The sequence below is a fragment of the Paramacrobiotus metropolitanus genome, unplaced genomic scaffold (genome assembly GCF_019649055.1).
Source record: "Paramacrobiotus metropolitanus isolate TYO unplaced genomic scaffold, Prichtersi_v1.0 Parri_scaffold0000142, whole genome shotgun sequence".
NCBI lineage: Eukaryota > Metazoa > Tardigrada > Eutardigrada > Parachela > Macrobiotidae > Paramacrobiotus > Paramacrobiotus metropolitanus.
Window position 1 is genome coordinate 112,502 of NW_026570362.1, and position 21,751 is coordinate 134,252.

Here is a 21,751-nt window from a genome sequence, read left to right on the forward strand (position 1 = left end):
CTTTAACGGTAGTCTACTACCTTGTGCAGGATATTCCTGATCGTTGTAGACGTTAAGCTGAGTAAACAAACAAACAAACAAAGTAGAGAGTGATTGTAATTACAGTAGAGAGTGGTTGTAACTATGTAATTCGTATTAGTTTTTGTGTCAAATCCAGTTGTATACAATCCCCGAACAGGATAGAGGAAGTGTTTTTGTTATGAATTTTATTTTTGTACTCAGTTTGTACATGTAAGTTGTATGTGTCACTTATTTAAAGTACCACCCTCGTTTTTTACATGCGCCTGACAGTTTTTAAAAAAACTGACCTTTCTTTTATACATGAGCGTCGTATTCAGTCAGAGAAATCGAAATAATTATCGTTGCTTTTAAAAGCAAGCCAAAGAAAAAACTGTAAGCATACCTTGACGTACACATTTTGGAAATTAAAGGAAATGAAAGCCACCATATGCAATAGACATAATACCTAATAATTCTTAAGATCCAGGGGAAATCATTCTGTTTATGCGTGTTTATGGGTTGTCGTTCGCCTGTACCGATTCAAATATGTACAATACATGCGCAAACGGTATGGGAATGTCGACGACACGAAAAATTTACTGTGTTCACAATAATTACAGTATTATGTATCCATACCTTATGGTTTAAGAATGGTACTCGCAGTAATCATAGCATAAAAAGAATTATTACGCATAAAAAAATGGAAATTACGTACTGTATTTCTTTGCATATTCAAAAGCTTCCTGTTCGTTAAAGAAAGCAATACCTTTCTCCTATCATAGTTTGGCAATAAAGGTTAGGTAATAGATTTATAAATCGCTACGTCTTCAATCCAAAACAATTAACTCTTAATTCCAGATTCAACTTCAAAAGCGATTAATATTTTTAAAAAATAGTTTCGGACATGTAGGGTGGGACATGTAGGGTGGCTATAAGTGGTTTTGAAACAAGTTTGAACGTTCTAAAATTCAGAAAAAAATTTTGAAATTTAGTACTGTGACATTGTAGTATCTTTTAAAAAGTACTAGAAAAGTCAACATTTGCAGCAAATTTCTTTTTTATTTGGGTTATCAGTACGAAGTACTTAGCAACCCCAAAATCTATAACAATTATAAAGTATTAATGGTCATAACTCATCAGCACAAGTCTTCATAAATCGCGAAGGCAACACTTCTGTATTTTAGAATTCAAATATATTTCTAAACATTTTACATTTTAGGAATGGTTATGCCGATACGACAGCGCACCGGCAAATATAGAATTGTGGATCATAAATGTCATTTGTCAGTCTTACGCCTAATTCTTAATATATTATCGTACCTGAGACCGAAGACGCAACTGGTCCTAAAATTACTTTATTACCTCTGTAAACGTTTTCCAAAATTTTCGAAAGTTTCTGAAATTTAAAAAAAATTCAAGATGTTTGCAAAGCCGTTTGCATTCAAAATGTTTACTTCCAGCTATATTTTAGGATTTCCACGTTTGAAAAACGAGTTCAAAATAAAATTAAATTTCGATAAAAAATTTTGATTACAGTAATACCAGAGCACACATAATTCAGCTGCCGCAATAATATTTGTACTTGGTTAATTATTAAAACTAGTGCCTCGTCTAACGTGCGGTTTATTCAAGCGCTTCCTCATTGTTTTTTAACGTAGTACCAGTATTACGCAGCATTATACGTAATACCATACTTTATTGTTAAATGCAACCGATCGCGCTAGCGCGCGACGGACACCGGACACCGATTCAACAGAAGATGAGTTTGTCCTTTTAAAAAAATACTCGCAGATTGTGGCACTTGGATTTGCCACATATGGACAGAATTATTTGGTTCTATTTATTTTACTTAGTATTTACTAATTATTGTGAGATTCTAGACAGTTCCAGGAAGGTCGACAGATTTGCTTTTTTTGGTGTTTTTCGCAACAAAAATCAAAACAACACGTAAAAAGGTCATTCCAAGAGTTCCCCTTTTTCTCCGTGCCATCCGTGCTATAGCTTCAATTACTGAAGTACGAGGATCTCGTATTTTCATACATAAGACGCAACTGGTCATAAAACTGCGTTGTTATATCTATAAAGGTTGCCTAAAATGTTCTCAGATTTCCCAACAGTTTTTCAGATTCCTTAAATACCTCTACCTTTTCCTTTAATACCTCTACAATTACTAAATAATTCTAAATAATTCTAAATAATTCTAAATAATTCTAAATAATTCTAAATAATTCTAAATAATTCTAAATAATTCTAAATAATTCTAAATAATTCTAAATAATTCTAAATAATTCTAAATAATTCTAAATAATTCTAAATAATTCTAAATAATTCTAAATAATTCTAAATAATTCTAAATAATTCTAAATAATTCTAAATAATTCTAAATAATTCTAAATAATTCTAAATAATTCTAAATAATTCTAAATAATTCTAAATAATTCTAAATAATTCTAAATAATTCTAAATAATTCTAAATAATTCTAAATAATTCTAAATAATTCTAAATAATTCTAAATAATTCTAACTAATTCTAACTAATTCTAACTAATTCTAAATAATTCTAAATAATTCTAAATAATTCAAAAGGTTCTGAATATTATTTCTGAATGTTTCGAAATATTCGAAATATTTCAATTAATATTTTCTTTTAATTTTTGAATCATAATTCCGTACCTAAAACACAACTGGTCGCGCGCTAGCGCGACCGACACTTGTATATATATATCTAGATTTATAAATCGCTACGTCTTTATTCCAAGAAAATCAACTCGTAATTCCGGATTAAACTTTTAAAGTTGCTATAATTTTTAAAAAATAGTGTATGATACGTACAGTCCTACAAAGTGGTTTTGAGAAAAGGTTGTTTAGTCTGAGATTCAGGAAAAATTTTTGAAATTTAGTACTATGACATTGTAGAATGTTTGAAAGTTCTGGAAAGGTCAACAATAGCAGAAAATTTCATTTTATATAATTATACATTACGAATTCAAAGTACTTAGCAACTCGCAAGATGATAATAATAATAATTAAGCGGTAAATGTTGATGTCCATAAGTACGGGACTTCATTAATCGCGAAGGCATCACAAATCCACAACCATATTTTAAAATTTTTGAATATTTCTAAACATTTCGGGATAATATATTTGCAAAGGCGCTGTTTGGGAATAATATCTGAAATACCTCAAAAATTTGGAATTCCATAATTTAAAAAATTTCTTAAAATTTCAAAATGTTTTAAAAGCTGGCCCCGCGCAGCGGTGCCAACACCTGCATATTTTAGCATTTCTGCGTTTAAAAAAATTTTAAATTGATATTTGATAAAGGACTTTATTACAGTAATACAGCGGCAGTAATTACAGTCAGCTGCAGTAATTACAATAATATTTACGACACATTTTCACAAAACAGGCGATATATTTCCACATTCTTAATTTTTAAATCGAAACCCCATACCTTAAACTCAATTGGGCGCGCGCTAGCGCGACCAACACTTGTCTTTATCTTAAGAGTTATGCACTATTACGTCTTTTTACTTTTGTAATTTCAAAACTAATTTAAGACTCCTACATTCTAGCTCCAAATTTTATTAAAAATTCAGACACGTGTCAGAAAAGATTCATTTGCAGTTTTAAAAAATGTTCAGTCTTGCAAACAGTTCCTAAAAATCTTTAAAGTTTTCGCAGTAATTAAGCAGTACTTTCCAAAAGCTCCTAGAAATTTCCCTTAGAATAACTTAAGGTTTTTACAGATATGGATCGCATGCTCAGCTTAGCAACTGCTTCGTTTCTACAAAACTTTGTTCTAAAAGTTGCAAAAATAGAAGCCAGTCATCCGTGTTCCTGTATTACAGCTGGTGCACTTATTTCACCGACCCAACGGTACTCGTACAGTAATTTTGTTGGAAGCTTGGCACGTTTGCACGCGCATGTCAACTTTTTTCTCAGCCAACCCATCTCTTATTTAAAAGTTTGCAGATTATTAATTTCTATATTGAAATTTGTGGACGAACAAAGGTCACGTCTGAAAGAAATTCAAAAATTTTTGTCCGAGGAATCTGTGAAACTTTGATTTCTGTTGATTTATTTAAGTAATGTTTGCCTTACCACTAACTCGTTAATTTGGAATCTTTATTTGGAACTGGAATTTTGGCACTCTAAAATCTTAAACACCTCCAATTTCCTAAGCGGGGTGCGAATACCTCTATATTTCGCTTCCACGTTTGAAAGAAATTTTTTGACAAAAAATTTAAAGAAATTCTTCGACGAACAAAATTCTTTGACGAACAAATCAAAGGTCAGGCTATTTGAAATCTCCGGAATTCTGCCAGAAAACTAATGCCAAAAATGGTTCGGTAAAATCTAACATAACTGTATACGCAAGTCTAAAAAACTTACTTTTTTATTAATATTAATATTAAAAGAGGTTAAAAATGCTAGCTCTGCGCAGCGGGGTCGCTAGTGCTGCCTGTATATTTTCGTAAATTTGTACACGTTCAAAACAGCTTTGAATATTTAAAAATGTTTTTAAAGGTGGGCTCGCCGAAAATTTTATGGAGTTAGAAAAACAAGTGGCAGAGCGCAAGGTTCCGGAAAAGTTGTGAATGGTATTTCGCAATTAACTTTAAGTTCTTGCAGCTTTGGAATTTTTTATTTAGAATGGCGGTATAAAAAATTCACAATTTTTCTATGAAATTAAAATTTTCGCTGAATACATAGCCTCAACCGACAGCAAAAATGGGCGGCCTAGTTATAGAGAAAATTTCATCTAAATTAGCCGATGCTGGTGCTATTCCCAAGACAGAGTCAGAAGCTGTTAAAACGCTTATTCCCTGACCATTTTAAGAGACTCAAATTTTTAAAAGCCATTAATTTCTGAAGGCAAAACTGTTCAAAAGTTATGAACACCTCCTCCATTACTTCAAACACAACTGGTCGCGCGCTAGCGCGACCGCTACCTTGTCTTTATCGTTATATCTTTATCTTTATATTCATACAAGCTTACCGACCAAAGCGTATTTATGCGCCGTTTTTAACTCCTCGATAACTCGTGGTTATCGAGAGGAGTTAAAATGGCTAACTCGTTAAAACGGATAACTCGTTAAAACGGTTAACTCGTTAAAACGGATAACTCGTTATCGAGGAGTTAAAAACGGCGCATAAATACGGATAACTCGGATAACTCGTTAAAACTAACTCGGATAACTCGTTATTCGGATAACTCGTTAAAACGGATAACGCGTTATCGAGGAGTTAAAAACGGCGCATAAATACGCTTTGGTCGGTAAGCTTGTATTCATACAAGCTTACCGACCAAAGCGTATTTATGCGCCGTTTTTAACTCCTCGATAACGCGCGGTCACTTTAAGTCCAGCTTGGTCTTAAAAAATTCCATATTTTCCATAGGGGTACGAGGCAAGCGACTAGGACTGGCTCAATCCGTACCAAGATCATGTTGCGCAGCGCGTTGCGGCTCCGACAACATTATCCGCCGCAACAAGACGGCAGTACTACTCTTCGTAGCGTCCGACAAAGCATCTGCAAACGCCGCAACGTGCCGCATCAGCTGCAACACGGCTTATAAGCCGCAACGAGCAGCAACGGGCCGCAACAGTGCTAGCCCGTATGCTGCACTGGGCTGCTGCAACGCCGCAACAGCCGCAACACGGCTTATAAGCCGCAACGTGCAGCAACGGGCCCGTTGCTGCGTGTCGCGGCTTATAAGCCGTGTCGCGGCTGTTGCGGCGTCGCGGCAGCCCAGTGCCAGCACACACGCTAGCGCTGTTGCGGCCCGTTGCTGCGTGTCGCGGCTTATAAGCCGTGTCGCGGCTGTTGCGGCGTCGCGGCAGCCCAGTGCCAGCACTGTTGCGGCCCGTTGCTGCGTGTCGCGGCTTATAAGCCGTGTCGCGGCTGTTGCGGCGTCGCGGCAGCCCAGTGCCAGCACTGTTGCGGCCCGTTGCGGCGTGTCGCGGCTTATAAGCCGTGTCGCGGCTGTTGCGGCGTCGCGGCAGCCCAGTACCAGCACTGTTGCGGCCCGTTGCGGCGTGTCGCGGCATATAAGCCGTGTCGCGGCTGTTGCGGCGTCGCGGCAGCCCAGTGATACGCCAACACTGTTGCGGCTTGTCGCGGCATATAAGCCGTGTCGCGGCTGTTGCGGCGTCGCGGCAGCCCAGTGCCAGCACCACGCTAGCACTGTTGCGGCCCGTTGCTGCGTGTCGCGGCTTATAAGCCGTGTCGCGGCTGTTGCGGCGATGCAGTCTAGCAGCATACGGGCTAGCACTGTTGCGGCCCGTTGCTGCTCGTTGCGGCTTATAAGCCGTGTCGCGGTTGTTGCGGCGTCGCGGCAGCCCAGTGCCAGCACACACGCTAGCACTGTTGCGGCCCGTTGCTGCGTGTCGCGGCTTATAAGCCGTGTCGCGGCTGTTGCGGCGTTGCAGCAGCCCAGTGCAGCATACGGGCTAGCACTGTTGCGGCCCGTTGCTGCTCGTTGCGGCTTATAAGCCGTGTCGCGGTTGTTGCGGCGTCGCGGCAGCCCAGTGCCAGCACACACGCTAGCACTGTTGCGGCCCGTTGCTGCACGTTGCGGCTTATAAGCCGTGTTGCGGCTGTTGCGGCGTTGCAGCAACCCAGTGCAACACAAGGTCTAGCACTGTTGCGGCCCGTTGCTGCACGTTGCGGCTTATAAGCCGTGTTGCGGCTGTTGCGGCGTTGCAGCAACCCAGTGCAACACAAGGTCTAGCTAGCACTGTTGCGACCCGTTGCTGCACGTTGCGGCTTATAAGCCGTGTTGCGCTGTTGCGCCGTTGCGTCCTGTGTGTACGGTATGCTGAACTTTCTGCAACGAACGGATGCGCAACGCGAATCTTGGTCCGCAACGCGACAGTGACGTTAAAATCCAATGTTGGTACAGATTGAGCCACTTCTGTACCAGGTTGCTCGAGGTTCGGTCGTATCTTTGTCTGCTATAAACAGATCTGTTTGCCCTTTTCGGTCTATCTATATTCTATAAGTATTACATATTGCGTAATGATTTGGATTATCCTAATAACTATCCTTTATTTACTTTTCGGGATGGTACATTTCTTTATCGTTCTCGCTTCGCCGGCATGTTGAAGGCGCTTTTTCACGGTATTTCTACACTTGGCTGTATTACTCCACATAGCTTCCGTATCGGAGCTCCGACTACGGCTGCGAACTGTTACCAGTCGGATATCTCTATTAAGCTCCGGTCGGTGGAAGAGCGATGCGTATCAAGATTACATCCGTTCGACCAAGCCTGTTGACGGTTTGCGGCCCTATGGTTGATGGATTTGGGGGGTTGTTCGGGAAGTGTGTAATGGATCCGCTGCGTCGGTTACCTATTGTGGAGATGACCTACTAGATCCGCTGCGTCGGTTACATTGGTCATCGATACCATGCATTAACCCCCAAAGTTCCATGAAAGTCATTGCTGAGGTGCTCGCGGAGTCTGTCTTAACGTTACGTTTATTAAACCAATACGTTTTCGGTGAAGAGCGGAAACCCATGATTTATCCTACAACCCAGAGTGCATCACTTAAGAGAATACAAAACGAGACGTCAAAAATGAACAAAACTGAAAAGCTGAGCATGGCAAAATGATTTTTCCTACAAAGGAAGCAGCTCTTGATAACCAGCGATGACGAACCCGCGGTAAATTGTTAGCTGCTGGTTGCCTCGTTTTGCGGTGATACTGTTCCATCTTTTCCCTTGGTGTTGTGGCTTCGCACACTCTAAACGCCAAAGCCAGAATAAATAGTTAAATACCACAAACGCTATCCGCATTGTCAGCTTTCGGTCCTATACACGCCTCATACGCGGAAGAGTTCGTTAATGCCATAAATGGCCAGTTTGCTTAATTCGGATACATCCAGCAGCCGCAGATCCACATTGTCCCACATCTGCAGCGCGCCATCCGGGTGGAAACCACTAAACCTGCAACACATAAGAGCCTGCAGATCTCGTTGCAAGCACTTGACTCTTACGGGCCTACGGCGTTGTGATAATATACAATCTGACGATCTGGGTAGCTGCTAGATGTACAGTACTGCAGAAAACGCACGTGGGCGATACTGTTCGGGTTTGTCGTGTTGTTTCTTTAGCAACTGTTATTTCCAGTTGGTCTTCGCCTAGATTTGATTCCTGTTTTTGGAGTTGCGCTGCGATTCTGCCCAGCAGCGATACAGTAGTAACAGTACTTCTTACAACTGTCAAACAGATACCGTAGCCGTTGGACGAAGTGGCGCCAGTGTAGAAGGCAGCGCTATGTAAGGTACTGATACGTTACAGGCGCTCTCTGCTATTCACATCACCTCACGAAGAGCAACACCCGTACAGCAACAATAGCCGTATAGCGTTATGCTTATGGGTGGGGTACGCACTGTGCATTCACACAACACCATCTTCAGGACCAATGTACACTTACAAGCATATATAGTTGCGTATGGATTCCCACTGTTCGGGATAGTCCAGAGTGCGCACCCACCGCGCATGCACAGCCGTGACCTTTGCCAGCATTTCTCCAGTGACCGGCGGGAAGTTTTCGTTGAGGGCGTGCATAAAGCGCGCAGCCATGCGCGTTCGCCCTTCGCTGCAGCGCATCAGCAGCCGCGGAATGCTGATCTGCAGTTTGTCAATGTCCATTTCGCGCGACTCGAAAGTGAGATGCCGCATCAGTTCTTGCTCATTTGCATGCAGCGGATTGGCGGCCAGCTCTTGCGGCCCATACTGCTTACACTCGAATGCATAGTGCATTGTCGGTCCAAACAGATCGCCGACGGTCCAGTTGAACAGCACAATTGCCTGACAGACGTCTTTGTACGCCATCGCAAGTAGTGCGGCCGGATGTTTCAGAGGTTTTAGGGATGGACGTGGGATGTTCTCCGGCTTGCGGCTAATGTGGTCTTTGCAAACTATTAATGGCAGCCGGATTCGCATGCCTCTCAGCCACGTTAACAAGAAACCGATGTTACCGGGAGACGGGAATCGCAAAACGGTCAAGCTGGTGGTGGCGGAAGTGATGGAGCGGCTCATGAGAGTGGCCGCCTTGAAGCAGTTGTCGCTGTCCGATTGCAGCTGCCAACAGCTTTCAAAGGTCATGCTGACGTTCTCCGTCATGCGGGGACTATCCAACAGCTGCTGCCACAAGGCGCACACTCTGTCGCAATAATAACCGGCGTGAGGCGACACTTACTCGTGAATTATCAAATCGCTCTTACCGTTTGGCGCGCATTTGGGAGTGCACGTCCAGATGGGCCAGAATATCGCTCAGGAGCGACGGCGTCAGCTGATGATTGGTTCGCAATGTATCACCCTCTAAACCTGAGGCAAGACGACAGGTTAGTGAGACATCCGTTAACAGCTGTTGCCCAATCTATACTTAACGGCAGGCTACTAACCGGCTTCCTGTGGGAGGGCTCTTCGAGATCCAATTGATGGGAGGTCAACCCGGCTGCTTAAATGTGTCTGCAGCACACTGGCCAACGTGACTTCCGGAGCCAGGGCAGCCGGCGCGTTCCATGCGCGACGCGCGTTCCACGTGCGACTGGCCAGAATAAACATGCACCCATCTGGCTGCACACGCAGGAAAAAGCGGCACTGGTACACTGTGGTCACCGCTATCCCGAGTGGTGGTTTAACAGCGTCGCGCAGGTGCTTGATGATGCGGAATTTATCGGAGGCGTCGCGCAGAACATTGTGGGCCTCCGGAAAGGGAATAAAGTGTTTGGTGTAGAGGAGACCGCTTGGTCTCTTCAACAGAGGCGGACCCCGAGGCGGCAAAAAACCGGTAACTTGGGCTTTGTCGACAATTTCACAATTAACCGTTGGCATGGCTTCGTCACAGTTGCCGCAGTCGGATGGCAACTGCGTTATGATGTTGAACAAGTCGCAAGAGGCGTAACAACCAACCAGGTGACTCAGCCATGAAGCGGGTCGGAAGCGGAACGGACCGTTATCTTCGTCACGCAAGGCGACATAACATTCACGGCTGTCTTTGTCATCGTCGTCTTTGTCGCTAATTGCTAGGCTCTCCCAGTAGTATGGCAACGTCCAGACACTGCCCATGTGGATCCAGCGCTCCGTGACCTGCGTCGAGTCAAAGTGAATAAGGGCGCGTTCGCCGTCCATGTCTATGTCCTGAATGTATCCCAGCCACCAAGTGTCGTCTTCGTTCTTAACTGCCACCGTGTTCTGGTAGCTCATCCAGTTAGCACCCGTCAACAGCGGCCGATACCGTGGCATCGCGTTCTTAAATGTCGAATCCACCTTGAAAATGGTATAACGGCTTACAGTTACATGGAAAATATTTGTGTGAAGACATATCGAAAATTGTAACGAACTGTTTTGCGCGCCTACTTTTTACTGCTTAGTTTTTAATTAATGGTCCACCATCGGCATTTACATAGTTATGTGCTATTGCTATGTTTTGTCTGTAAATGACAAGGCGAGTCTGGGCCTCCGGCGTCGGTTTGCAAACGTCGAATTGGTAGAAACTCAGATTCAGGACTTGATTTTAAAATTTCCGCAAAGCACATTCATGAGAGCTGGCACTTGCTTTCGCAAGATTTGCTTACACTCATACTGGAAATCCCATATTTATATTAAGAGTGGTCATTTTGCAATAATGGCATAAATCGGCCCCTGGTGTTAGTCTGCATTTGCGTAGTTTATGTAAAACATGATTGTTATTTGTGGGCGGCAGGTTCACTGTTCACTGAACCAAGAAGAAATATTACTGCTTTCATAAAGTTAATTATTAGAATAACTTTACTGTAACTGTGTTGAACATATTCGATCAACGGCTACTGTAACACTGTACAATACATAGTATCATATAAAATATATTACTGTACTATTATTATACTGAAATATTACTATTGTAATGTTGTTTTATTATTATGAAAGTGAAACCTCTGAAGTACATACACCTCCGTACAGAAATTTTCGTACGTAATCAGGGGTGAACGGAATTCGAATTAGCTACCCCCAGCCCCCTGGGGGGTAACTGTAGACTAGGGGCACTGATCCACTACGAAATGCTGTTTACATACTGCGCAATGGATGAACCCTTAAAAATACACGTACTTTATTGGTCTACATACAAAACTACATTAGTTTGTGTGCACGTACAGAGACAAGAGCAGTTCTCTCGCACACTTTCAACCGAAAAGATTATTAAAACCTAACTCAGGATATAAAAATCTAGTGACTGCGAGTAAGTTCTCTTTGTTCCTTTGGATTTTGACCACTTTCCCATAAGAAAGTTTAAAATCTTCATTTCAGAAACAACGGTGGTACGCATCCACGAGGTGACTGCGTGCAGTTAAATGCTTATGCGGTACGGAGAATAAGTGTACGTGTACGCAACGCTGAGGTGTACATCACGTAGAGGTTCCCCCCTGTACTTTAGTCTACGGCGTAATTCGGTACAGTATTTCTCGTACGTAATACATCGAGGGGTGTAACCAATTTCAGCTAGCACTTTCCCATAATTTGAAAATGAATTTTAAAGCTTCTGAAATTCATCTTAAAACTGGAAAAAAAGGTTCAAGAAGATCGGGTAATAACCAGAATTTTGGTACACAACAATGCATTTAAACTTTTCACCCCTTTTAGTTCGCCATATCTCAGCAACCGGATGTTGCGCGCGCAAACGGTTTGTGGAACAAAATGCATAAAAATCATTTAGCTTTCAACGACATAAAGTACAATGCTACAAGCCGAGCACAGATGAAAAAAAAATTTTAATTCTTGATTGTGCAGTATTGGCCGTAGTGGATTGATTGAATGTTATGTCGCTGCGTGAGCACAGATGAATATAGGCTCACGATTGATGGTAAATTTAATTCGTGTGAACTTTTACATGTACTGTAATGCAGCGTTGTCAGAATGAAAACATTGTATTAAATTTAGCGAGGGCACCGGGAACATTGCAGTAATCGTTTATGAAATTTGGCCTGTTAACAGGGCTTTCAGTGTAACGTTTACGGTATACTTGTGCTAGATTTCTGCGCTTATATCGATGCAAATGTGGACTCAGGTTGGTGCGTTCGATATTGGTAGAAACAGGTCGTTGAAATCTTAATACAACTTTAGGATCGGGACGTGTTCTCTGAACAGTAACTGAAGCACAGTGGTCGTAACCACTGTATGCTGTTTTCACTGTCATTTTGCATCGCATTTTGCTGTGCACCACTATGCCCGTAGTTACAAAGCAGTCCACGCTAGACCTATGACATCCATGGTAACAAGTGTTTGGGCGTAACAAAATAAAGTTAGCGAAGTACCAACAGTCCAGGAACACTCGCCGCAGCCTGAAGATTCTGCTGCACTTTAAATCAGCAAAATCGAGTGATTAGAAGCTGCGATCACTGGCCGGGAAGAAGAGGGGCCGAAATTCTGGCACAGATAATTAGTATCCTTATAATTACAAAAAAGTAATTCGGAGTGCGCAAAAACGAGTTTGGATGTACTTTGGATGTACCCAATTCTGACACCATGTACCGGCCATTTTCCTTACTCAAACTCTTGCGCCTTGCGCAATGCACATTTTGGGACTAAACCGTCAACCGACATCTCAAAAGAACAAGAAACTTTTTGATACCAAACAGGCTATTTTTTATGAGATCTGAGATAAAATCGACCCTCTTCAATTTGTCGCACGCAAAGCCTAAGATCTCAGGCTACGGCTACCGTGAAAGCTGATCAGTGAAGTTTAAATCAGCGCATATTCACCAAAATATGAGACTTATACCACCTAGTAGAATAAAATGTGTATATTTTAATAACTTTTTTATTTTCCGGTAAATATTACTAATTTTGTGTGTCTAATAATCAACCAAACCAAGTATGGAAAAACGTTCCGTGACGTCTACGCGCACACATCAAAGATGCCGCCCATCGCGCACCTGAGATACGGATCTTCTCGAATGCTGATCGCGGATATGCTGCATCGCATGGTTATCAGTTGGCAGATCATATCCGCGGATTCAGTGCGAGCTAAATTGCAGTCGGCTGTATCTTCCAAGCAGTGAACGGCGTAATTTTTATTTCTGGTTCTACGAACCAGAAAAACTGATGTTCAGAGAATTCTAGAATTAAAAACCATGAAGATAATAATGATGTGTCGGCGCCCTATGTATAACGAAAATTAGAGCGAATAAAAATTATTCTTTTATTGCTAACGCAGCTGCCGTACAGATCGGAGTGAAGATCGGTATCTCAGATGCGCGATGGGCGGCAATTCTGACGTGCGCGCGTAGACGTCACCGAACGTTCTCCCATAATTATTTACTTTCGACGATTACTAGTATAGAAGGTCGTAACCGCCCTTAATGCAAGCGAGCGAGCGTGTAAGAGTTTTTTCATACAAACCTGCGTTGGATAAAACATCAACAACAATAAACATGCGATGGTCTGTCTTACAGTTCCCAGTTGTATCATATGCTGAGAACATATCAGTAAGCTGTTTACGTCAGACGTGCTGTGCTAGGTCGGTCATGGCACCGACTTTTAGGATAAGACGATCGCATTGGTTTGTACACGCTTTTATCGGGCATAAATAGAGTATGAAGTCTGCTGCTGCTGCTGCTGTGAATTTTCAATGAGACTCCACAGCCAAACCCGATAAATGAACACATATAATTCCGGCAAGCCGCGAACTCTTCTGTTTATTATGGACCAAAGCGATTTAAACGGAGCGATTTTTTGTGCAGAAGTAGCGTTCACTATTTTTCAAATTAAACATGTTGAGGCTACCCGGTTAGAGCCGGCTTAGTGTGGTCAGCCCAAGATTCTGAGCCGTCTGTTCAACTTGTCGGTCACATCCAGCCGATAATCAAATGCTACACCTGGTGGAGTAAGGGATGGTACCGAAAGAGCAACAAGAAGCGCATAGCTTTCTTTAAAATACAATAAAGAAGAAGCAGTGTTCCACTCAGTAGGATGCGTTTCTGCTGTGACTGCTAGGGATAGGGAGAGCAGTCGGCCGTCACTGCGCGGAAAGCGTATACGTAAGCCAATCGAAAGGAAAAGTATGATTGACACAACCAAAAGAGATAAATCAAATAAAAGCAAAAAGATTAGGGTTAACGATAACTACTTATGGCGGAAAATGATAAGGTAACTGACAATTAAACAACATGAATAAACGAATGCAAAACCGACATTTCCTAAACTCGTTCGAGTCCCAGATTGTGGCATGCGAAAGCGACTGCGGCCAAACAGCAGTAGGTTTAAATTGTTTAGCGCGTAATGACACACAATTGTTTAGCGCGTAATGACACACGAAAGACTCAAAAAGGGAATTCGGTTACGATGATTAATAAATGTAAAAGCCAGATCCAAATGGATTTGTTTGGGAATGGCAGTTTGCATTGGACAGGGAATACATTCCTATTTGACACTTAATTTTTTGCGTTTAGTGGCGGGGTTATCTGGCTGCAGTGGTCGCTAGTTGAAGTATTTGGCTACAAGGGCTTCGCAACCCGTAAACGATCGCTAAATGGGTAGGTTGGCCTCCCTGAGTCAGCAGGCTGCAGCCTTATGTTACCAACCTGGTTAACATACCAAGGGTCTTCCAGGTAGACCTTGTTGTATTCTGTCTCTATCGAAGTGATGGGGATTTGCCGTCTCTTGGATCACGGATACCACGATAACGATATCCATTTCGTCGTGCCAAATCTGGCATTTTACCGTTCAGCCATGATAACTGGAGTCGTCCACACGGTGGCCATTATTTTTTTCCACCTCCATCCAATTTTCGAACAGCCTGAACTGCAATTCCCGCACATAAGAGCCCGTCATTGGTCGGACCTTCATTAAACCTTCATTGGTAGAACCTTCGCTTTCATGAGATGCTCTCTGCAACATTTTCCGCACGACGTGCTGGTATCTGGTTTTCCAGACAGGTGGGGGTACTGTATGGACCAGCAGATAGCCCTGTGTAAATCTTGGCGAGACATCTCGAGGGCGTGTGATACGGAGATCCCTTACTCCGAAAACGCCATGTGGAAGACTATCAGCTTATCTTACCGCTCGATTACTTCTCCTTTCAAGGGTTTTAGAAAGCCAGAGATAACCGCGTGATCCGCTTTGCTTTTTTCTCAACCGCCCCGGGGAATCCGGTATTTGAATCGTTTGGGGCACCCCTGAGGTGGAGCTGGTTCGGTTGGAACGCCGTTCCATTCTGTCTGGGGTTTTGTCTGCAGCGAGGCTTCAGCATCATGTCAAGGATTACAATTATTGGCGTTAGCCATTTGTGAAATTTGTGTGTCCATGTTCGGAATTTTTAGTCTACCTTGGTCGACTTCTCGAAAATAGCTTCCCAGATCACTTATCCACCAGTACTATAGAAGCTCGCTTGAGTTATACCACACAGTTGGTGCACGGGGAAAACGCGCAACAAATATACACGCACTGACCAGGCCAAATGCGTCAGAATCACCCAGGTTTTGCACTTCCCGACGGATGGCTGCATTGCTGCCATGTGCTGCGACTAAGTTTCGTGAAAGATGTAATCTTATTGTACAACTCCATTGACCAGTATGGGTCTTAAAACAGAGCGCAGCTTTTGCCAAAGCTCACTATCCGTTTGTGTCAATTGGCAAGGATCTGCATCCTGCGGCTCGATAATAAAACAATGCATTTGCTTCCGAAAATTTGTCCACTGATCTCTGCAAGTTTTGTCCAGCAGAATCTTCCGCTTTTTGACGAGACACTCGGCTGCTGCGGGTACGATAAGTGTTTAGAACGTCGTTATCGCACCCTAGGTAAGCGTAGCGTAACCTCTCGTGTTACCACGAGATCCGTAGTCAGGTGTAACGTTAATGGCAACAAACGGTCCGGAAAGTATGGTTACGTTAAAGACATTTGCCCTTCTCGGTGAAAACAAAGACCACACTGTCCCGTCGTACTTGCAGTCCCGGACGATAAGATCGCTGTTCAAGTACCGAGTTGCTCGGCTGAAGTTTCCCGGTCGAGCTGAGATCTGCCGGCTCCTTCACAGGATTCCAGTTACGACTTTGCTGCGAATGTTCTCTTGGTTCATTTAGACGGCGATTCTGCTGACACCTGCCACGACTCAGACAGAATTAACTTTGTCCAGTGCTTCAAGAGCGGGCTCAGCATAGCAGTGATCAAATGACCGTTCAGTCTTCGTTTGTTTATTATTTAATTTCCTGGTTCGTGTAACGCAAGTATTGTCAATTTTTCGAGTTTTGCTGGAGTCTCGACCACTCATTTCCGGGACTGGGCTTGGATTACCCTGTCGGACTGGGCATATCCTTTTATCGTCGGAGTGGGTGGCAGTTAAGAGTTGGCAACGGCGCAGTCGTAGTAGTTTGACCAGCAGGTGAGCCAACTTCGAATGAGCCTGCTGGATTCAAAAAATATAGCCGCAGCTGATGCAAGTTGAGTCGTCTAAGCCTACTTGGACTCCTAGCATACCGGGAACCAAGCCGATGCCTGTAAAAGGCTAGTGAATCAAAACAGCTTGAAGCTCACCCGCGGGTTCGTCAATAATACCCGGGTAGGTTTCCATGTGACGATTATTTCAAAACACAAAACGCTACCTAGGCCGGTCAAAATTTCCAGACCGGGTCAAAATTTACGGCCCCGCCATACTTTGGTACGGCAGGTTCGTCAAAATGCCCGGGTGGTTCTCTGTGACGGTTCTTCCAAAACACGCCACCTGGTCCGGTCAAATTTTCCGGACCGCGTCAAAATTTACGGCCCCGCCATACTTTAGTACGGCAGGTTCGTCAAAAATGCCCGGGTGGTTTTCTGTGTGACGGTTCTTCCAAAACACGCCACCTGGTCCGGTCAAAATTTCCGGACCGGGTCAAAATTTACGGCCCCGCCATACTTTAGTACGGCAGGTTCGTCAAAAATGCCCGGGTGGTTGCCCGTGTGACGGCTTCAAAACACGCCACCTGAGACGGTCAAAATTTCCGGACCGGGTCAAAATTTACGGCCCGACACACTTTAGTACAACGGGTTCGTCAAAAATGCCCGGGTGGTTCTCTGTGTGACGGTTCTTCCAAAACACGCCACCTGGGCCGGTCAAAATTTCCGGACCGGGTCAAAATTTACCCTCCTCCATACTTTAGTACGGGGGGTTCGTCAATAATGGCCCCTCCATACTTTAGTTCGCCCTTGGACCCCGGGGACTCAGCTCTTCGCGTGACGCACTAAACTTAAAAACGCTCGCTCGCTTCACTCGCTCGCTTGATTACACAAAAACAGTAATACTTACCGGAAAATAAAAAATTTGTTAAAAAAACTGCATATTTTATTCTACAGGATGATACAAGTCTCATATTTTGGTGAATATGCGCTGATTTCAACTTTATCTGTACTGGTGAGTGGCGTGTGCAAGACAGTACGTACGCACTACACAGTTGCAGAACAGATTGTTATCTACAGAGAGCGTAATTTATTTTTACGAGTTTGGATGCCATACACTGCGAGTACTGAGTGGTTTTCAACGGCTCACCACCATTTTGTTGACTGAAAGTTTATCGGCCGACGCAAAGTCGACCACACTAACCGTTACGAGGGTGACGGATAATAGCCAAAAAACCCAAGAAAATTAAGAAACCCGAGGAAAAACTAAGAAAACAGATGGGTTAGCTAAACGCTAGTTCTACGAAATAAATAGAAAAAAAAACGAAATAAATCAATTAAAAAACATATGTAAATAACAAAAAGATAAGAATACTTAACATAAGGAAACAGAAGAAAACATAACAAAGCAAGAAAAAAACATTGATAACATAAGAAAACAATAAAAACATGATGACATAAGAAACATGAAACATGCAGCATAAAAAAATATAAAACAATAACAAAAAAGACTTGAAAAAAATGAACAAACAAACAAAACATAAAAATAACATAAGAAACCAAAGAAAACCTGAGAAGAAATGGGAAACCTAAGAAAAAAACTCGAAAAACCGATGAAAATTAAACGTGCCCATTTTGTTCTGAGTGAATTGTCCGCGACCAGGCGTCCTGCGTTAAAATGTCGCTGAGGTAAATTGTCTCAGAATAACAAATATGTCCCGAACGAAAATGTCCTAGCGGCCGCATGTCCCGCGACGAATTGTCTTTGCGGTGAAATGACACACTCCCAGTTATACGGGTGCGCAAACATTACATGCCGCACGCGCTGCTTGTCCGGGCTCCCGCAGCGTTTTTAAAATCCTGGATAACTCTCTTACCATTGTAATAAGAAAACTTCCTCCCAAATTTCAAAAACATCCACCATCCGTTTGCCTTTAATGGTGAGGAACCCGCGCACACACCAAGGAGACCGAATTTGTCCAGCTGTAACATCAGGTTTCGCTTTTAAAAAAATTTCGGTAAAAATACCGGTGCTAACAAAACGTATGTGTTCGAGGACAACTTTCTAATATTATTATTAAAATTATTAACCATCAATAATAATTTATCACTTACCTATAAGATAAAAATAACTGCTAAAATACGTATTTAAACAGGTACCACACATACAACTGCGCTAACTACTAGCGTATATGTAATCTTACTTTATTATTATTTGAAAAATTAATGCCTGCTACTATTATAGAATTTAAGTGCACTACGTACTACCGTACTACTTCTCAGTAGCGTTTCCGGAGCCAGTCCCATCCTCCCATCCGATGTGCGAGACCTTTTTCCTCCAAACCGCTGACGTAATTTGGAAACGCTCCCGTATGCATTATGCACTGGTACAAGCTTGTCCGGTAATTTCTGCCTGTTCAATACAGCGAAATACACAATTTTGCTTGTTACGCCAAACTCTATGCTACGGCGCCCCACGCCACACTGCTTAACATGCATTTGGTTGGCTGGTGGCTAGGTGCACGGCAGATAATTTAGCGTTAATGAGAATAACAGTAGTTGGCTGCCGGAAGGTGGTTAGATAACGGTCGATGTAGTAGTAATATAACTGCGGAGCGCATTTAAAAAATCCGATCAGCAAGTGACGCGGCCATCATTTTAAGCGCAAATTTCGCGCTAGCTGTACCTGTACGACAAATTATCGGACAAGCTTAAACAAGCCGGTCCGCGAACAATATAAATTCATGGGTTACGCCAAACAACGTATTACACCACGCCACTCTGTTTAACACGTAACATGCGTTTGGCTGGCTAATGGCTTGGCGCACGCCATATATTTTAATGAGTATAATCCTAACTGCCTGGCGGAAGGTCGGTGCAGAAAGGGACAACCCACATGTGGAGCGCATTTACGCATTGTGGTAAACATAGTGTAGTGGCCATCATGCTGTCTGTGACCTTTTATCCATAACCACTCCTTCGGCATCCGGTTTTGCTCGAGCCAACACCGTTTTGTCCACTCTACGAAAGGTCACCAGAACACTGGGCAACATGGCTCGTCACGGTGTCGGAAACTGTAATGCAGTGAAAGGGATGTATTCGGCTTGCATTCCTGTAACGTGCAGCAAGTAACACTCAATTGGAACTTCATATTCTCACCTACAATCCCATCTCGAAACGTTTAGACCGCTGTACGCGAGATATTACAACATGTGGGCCCGAGCCATTTAGCCATTGCGGTACACCACGCTGCTGTTCGCTAACGTCACTGCAACGTGAAAGAGGTTGTCGCAGACAAAATCGAGCGATTATTGTGTGCTCTACGCCAGTGCATCCAGTGGTGAGTAAATAAAATCTAACTTTTCAGTGCGCTATTCCGTGTGTCGTATCTACAGCGGTCTAAAGGTTTAGAGATGGGCTCTTCGGTAATTTTTAGCATCTGCGTGTGTACGAGGAGCAGCTGGACGAGCTCGCTAGCGGGCTGCATTCATAAAGCCATAAAGCAAGATCTGCAGCAAGCAAGCAATATTCGTTGATAGCAAGCATAAAGCAAGACTCGTTTCCCTGCACCGCTGCAGTCACCGACCTCGAGTTTAACGTTACGGCAGCACATATGGTTAAATCGGGCGCGGTACCTAAACGCCACGTTCAGCCACAACTTCATGCTCCGGCCTCGTGAAGCCACCAGTACAGGGAAACGGTTTGAGTAGAATCGATGCCCTTCTTGTATGCATATTTACGTACTGTACAGACACACTTCAGATAGCGAAAAGGATAGATATATTGTACGGTAAAAAAGTATATTTTTTCTATATATACCAATATAATGTTGTAATATTTTTGTTGGTGGTTTGTTGCTTACCTGAGTTACGTCCTGTGCGCTGACTGCTGAGTGTTATCTCCATTTACTCGTCGCGCAACTGAATGGATCCTAGTACAGGTAATTTCACACGAGGGCCTTCGAGTACTCCGGTGACATCTCCCACCTCTATAAAGGCTATTAGAAATGAATCCATCCGGGCAGAACGCTGCGCAAAATGAAATACCAGGGTGAAGAAATACCAGGTACCAGGGTACCTGTCAGTTTCAAAGTTCACAAAAATTCAGTATCAGAATGCTATGGAAGTGCTTATAAAATTGCGGTCTCATGTATTAATGTTATGCAAAAAAGCTGGGACTATCTATCGCTCTAACTTTAATTTTAAGGGGTAGAACGGTGACAAAATGCTAGTAAATATTTAAAGACTAATCTGAGAGCATTTGACATTATTGGGAAAAGTGATTTAGAATTGACAGGATTGTTTGACGCAAAAGGCAATGGTGTAAGAATAAATTTATTTACTTACGTACTTCAGTACGCATTCTAACGAAGCAATACGCTCATACTACTCGGCGAGTACTCGCGTACCTTTTCTACGATAGTTTTTCGAATATCAGGTACTAATTAGTTGCCAGGAGATTTTCTACAATGAGAACACAGTAAGTACTATACAGTAAGTACATAAATCATGATAAAATTTACTAGTACGGTGAAAGATTTTGCAAAACCGCCAAGTATCAGCAATAATCGGTAAAAACTTGTACGTACCAACGCTGGATTCCGGAACAGATGTTACAAATTAAGTATTGTAAAGACGCTGCATCAAACCCAGCGAGGAGCTCACCATAGTAATCCCGGAAGTACGGCTGCTCACTTTCGATTTGTAGTAACTGTACGTAGAGAATGTGCACATCCCAAGCCACTGTCGAACTCACAACATCGTTTAATGTACGAGTACAGATACACACCATAATATTTACGTTCTTCTTCAAGTATTGCCTGTTCCATAACTTAAAGAACAAAAAAATTTCCGCTGACAGCACGCACAAAGAACAAGAACTTGTTGTTCTCAAATGCTGCTGAAAACGGAAACTTTTTAATTACGGTAATAGGTTACTTATCTGTTATCAGTTCTAAGCAATTCCCAGTACTAACAATATTATCGTAACACCAACAAATTGGTACTGTCTTTAACCGCATGCAAATCAGCAAAACGAAAAGATACGTAGTCAAACAACACCTAATAATTACTTATATGAACACTTCCTAATTGGGACTCATAATGACTGTACAAATAAAAATTTACACGCTCTAGAAATACGTAATTTTTTCAGCAGAACAGCTCTTGATCTTTAACCCCGACTAATAATTATCGAATTTTAAACATATAAATTTATTGCCGAATGAAGCGGGGCCATCTGTGCTTACTGTTAGGTTGGACAAATTCGGACTTCTTGGTGTGTGGGCCGCAGTGGGTCTGCGGAGAGTGCGTTTTTTAATTATTAAGTAGTAAGTACTTCAACTTTTATGCTACTGCCCACGTACACTTCCATACTACCGTAGTAGGGTTGC

General features: G+C 42.8%; 1 protein-coding gene across 14 annotated transcripts; it reads right to left on the bottom strand.

Annotated features, from left to right (window-relative positions):
* Positions 1–7,480: 7,480 nt before the first annotated feature.
* On the bottom strand, positions 7,481–21,176 carry LOC129599277 (uncharacterized). 14 transcript variants are annotated; one of them, XM_055497481.1, is made up of 11 exons: positions 20,948–21,176; positions 20,768–20,822; positions 20,222–20,436; positions 19,318–19,433; positions 18,633–18,772; positions 18,237–18,342; positions 9,414–10,281; positions 9,234–9,336; positions 8,441–9,172; positions 7,833–7,950; positions 7,481–7,748 (listed from the first exon to the last, which is right to left on the bottom strand). In XM_055497481.1, the coding sequence occupies exons 6-11, from the start codon at positions 18,237–18,239 to the stop codon at positions 7,677–7,679; spliced, it is 1,896 nt and encodes a 631-aa protein (XP_055353456.1). In that variant the 5' UTR covers positions 18,240–18,342; positions 18,633–18,772; positions 19,318–19,433; positions 20,222–20,436; positions 20,768–20,822; positions 20,948–21,176; the 3' UTR covers positions 7,481–7,676. The 14 variants fall into 14 exon arrangements, with proteins under 14 accessions (XP_055353456.1, XP_055353458.1, XP_055353459.1 ...); XM_055497483.1 differs by lacking the exons at positions 20,768–20,822; positions 20,948–21,176 and having other exon boundaries at positions 20,222–20,290; positions 20,346–20,708; XM_055497484.1 differs by lacking the exons at positions 20,768–20,822; positions 20,948–21,176 and having other exon boundaries at positions 19,318–19,471; positions 20,222–20,290; positions 20,346–20,708.
* Positions 21,177–21,751: the final 575 nt, after the last annotated feature.

What these genes read in the sequence shown, in the direction of transcription:
- LOC129599277 (XM_055497481.1), bottom strand. An exon ending in TCCCAAATGCGCGCCAAACG is followed by an intron (nt 9,173 to 9,233) that starts GTAAGAGCGATT and finishes TTATTGCGACAG; the next exon opens with AGTGTGCGCCTTGTGGCAGC. An exon ending in GCATTAACGAACTCTTCCGC is followed by an intron (nt 7,749 to 7,832) that starts GTATGAGGCGTG and finishes TTTGGCGTTTAG; the next exon opens with AGTGTGCGAAGCCACAACAC.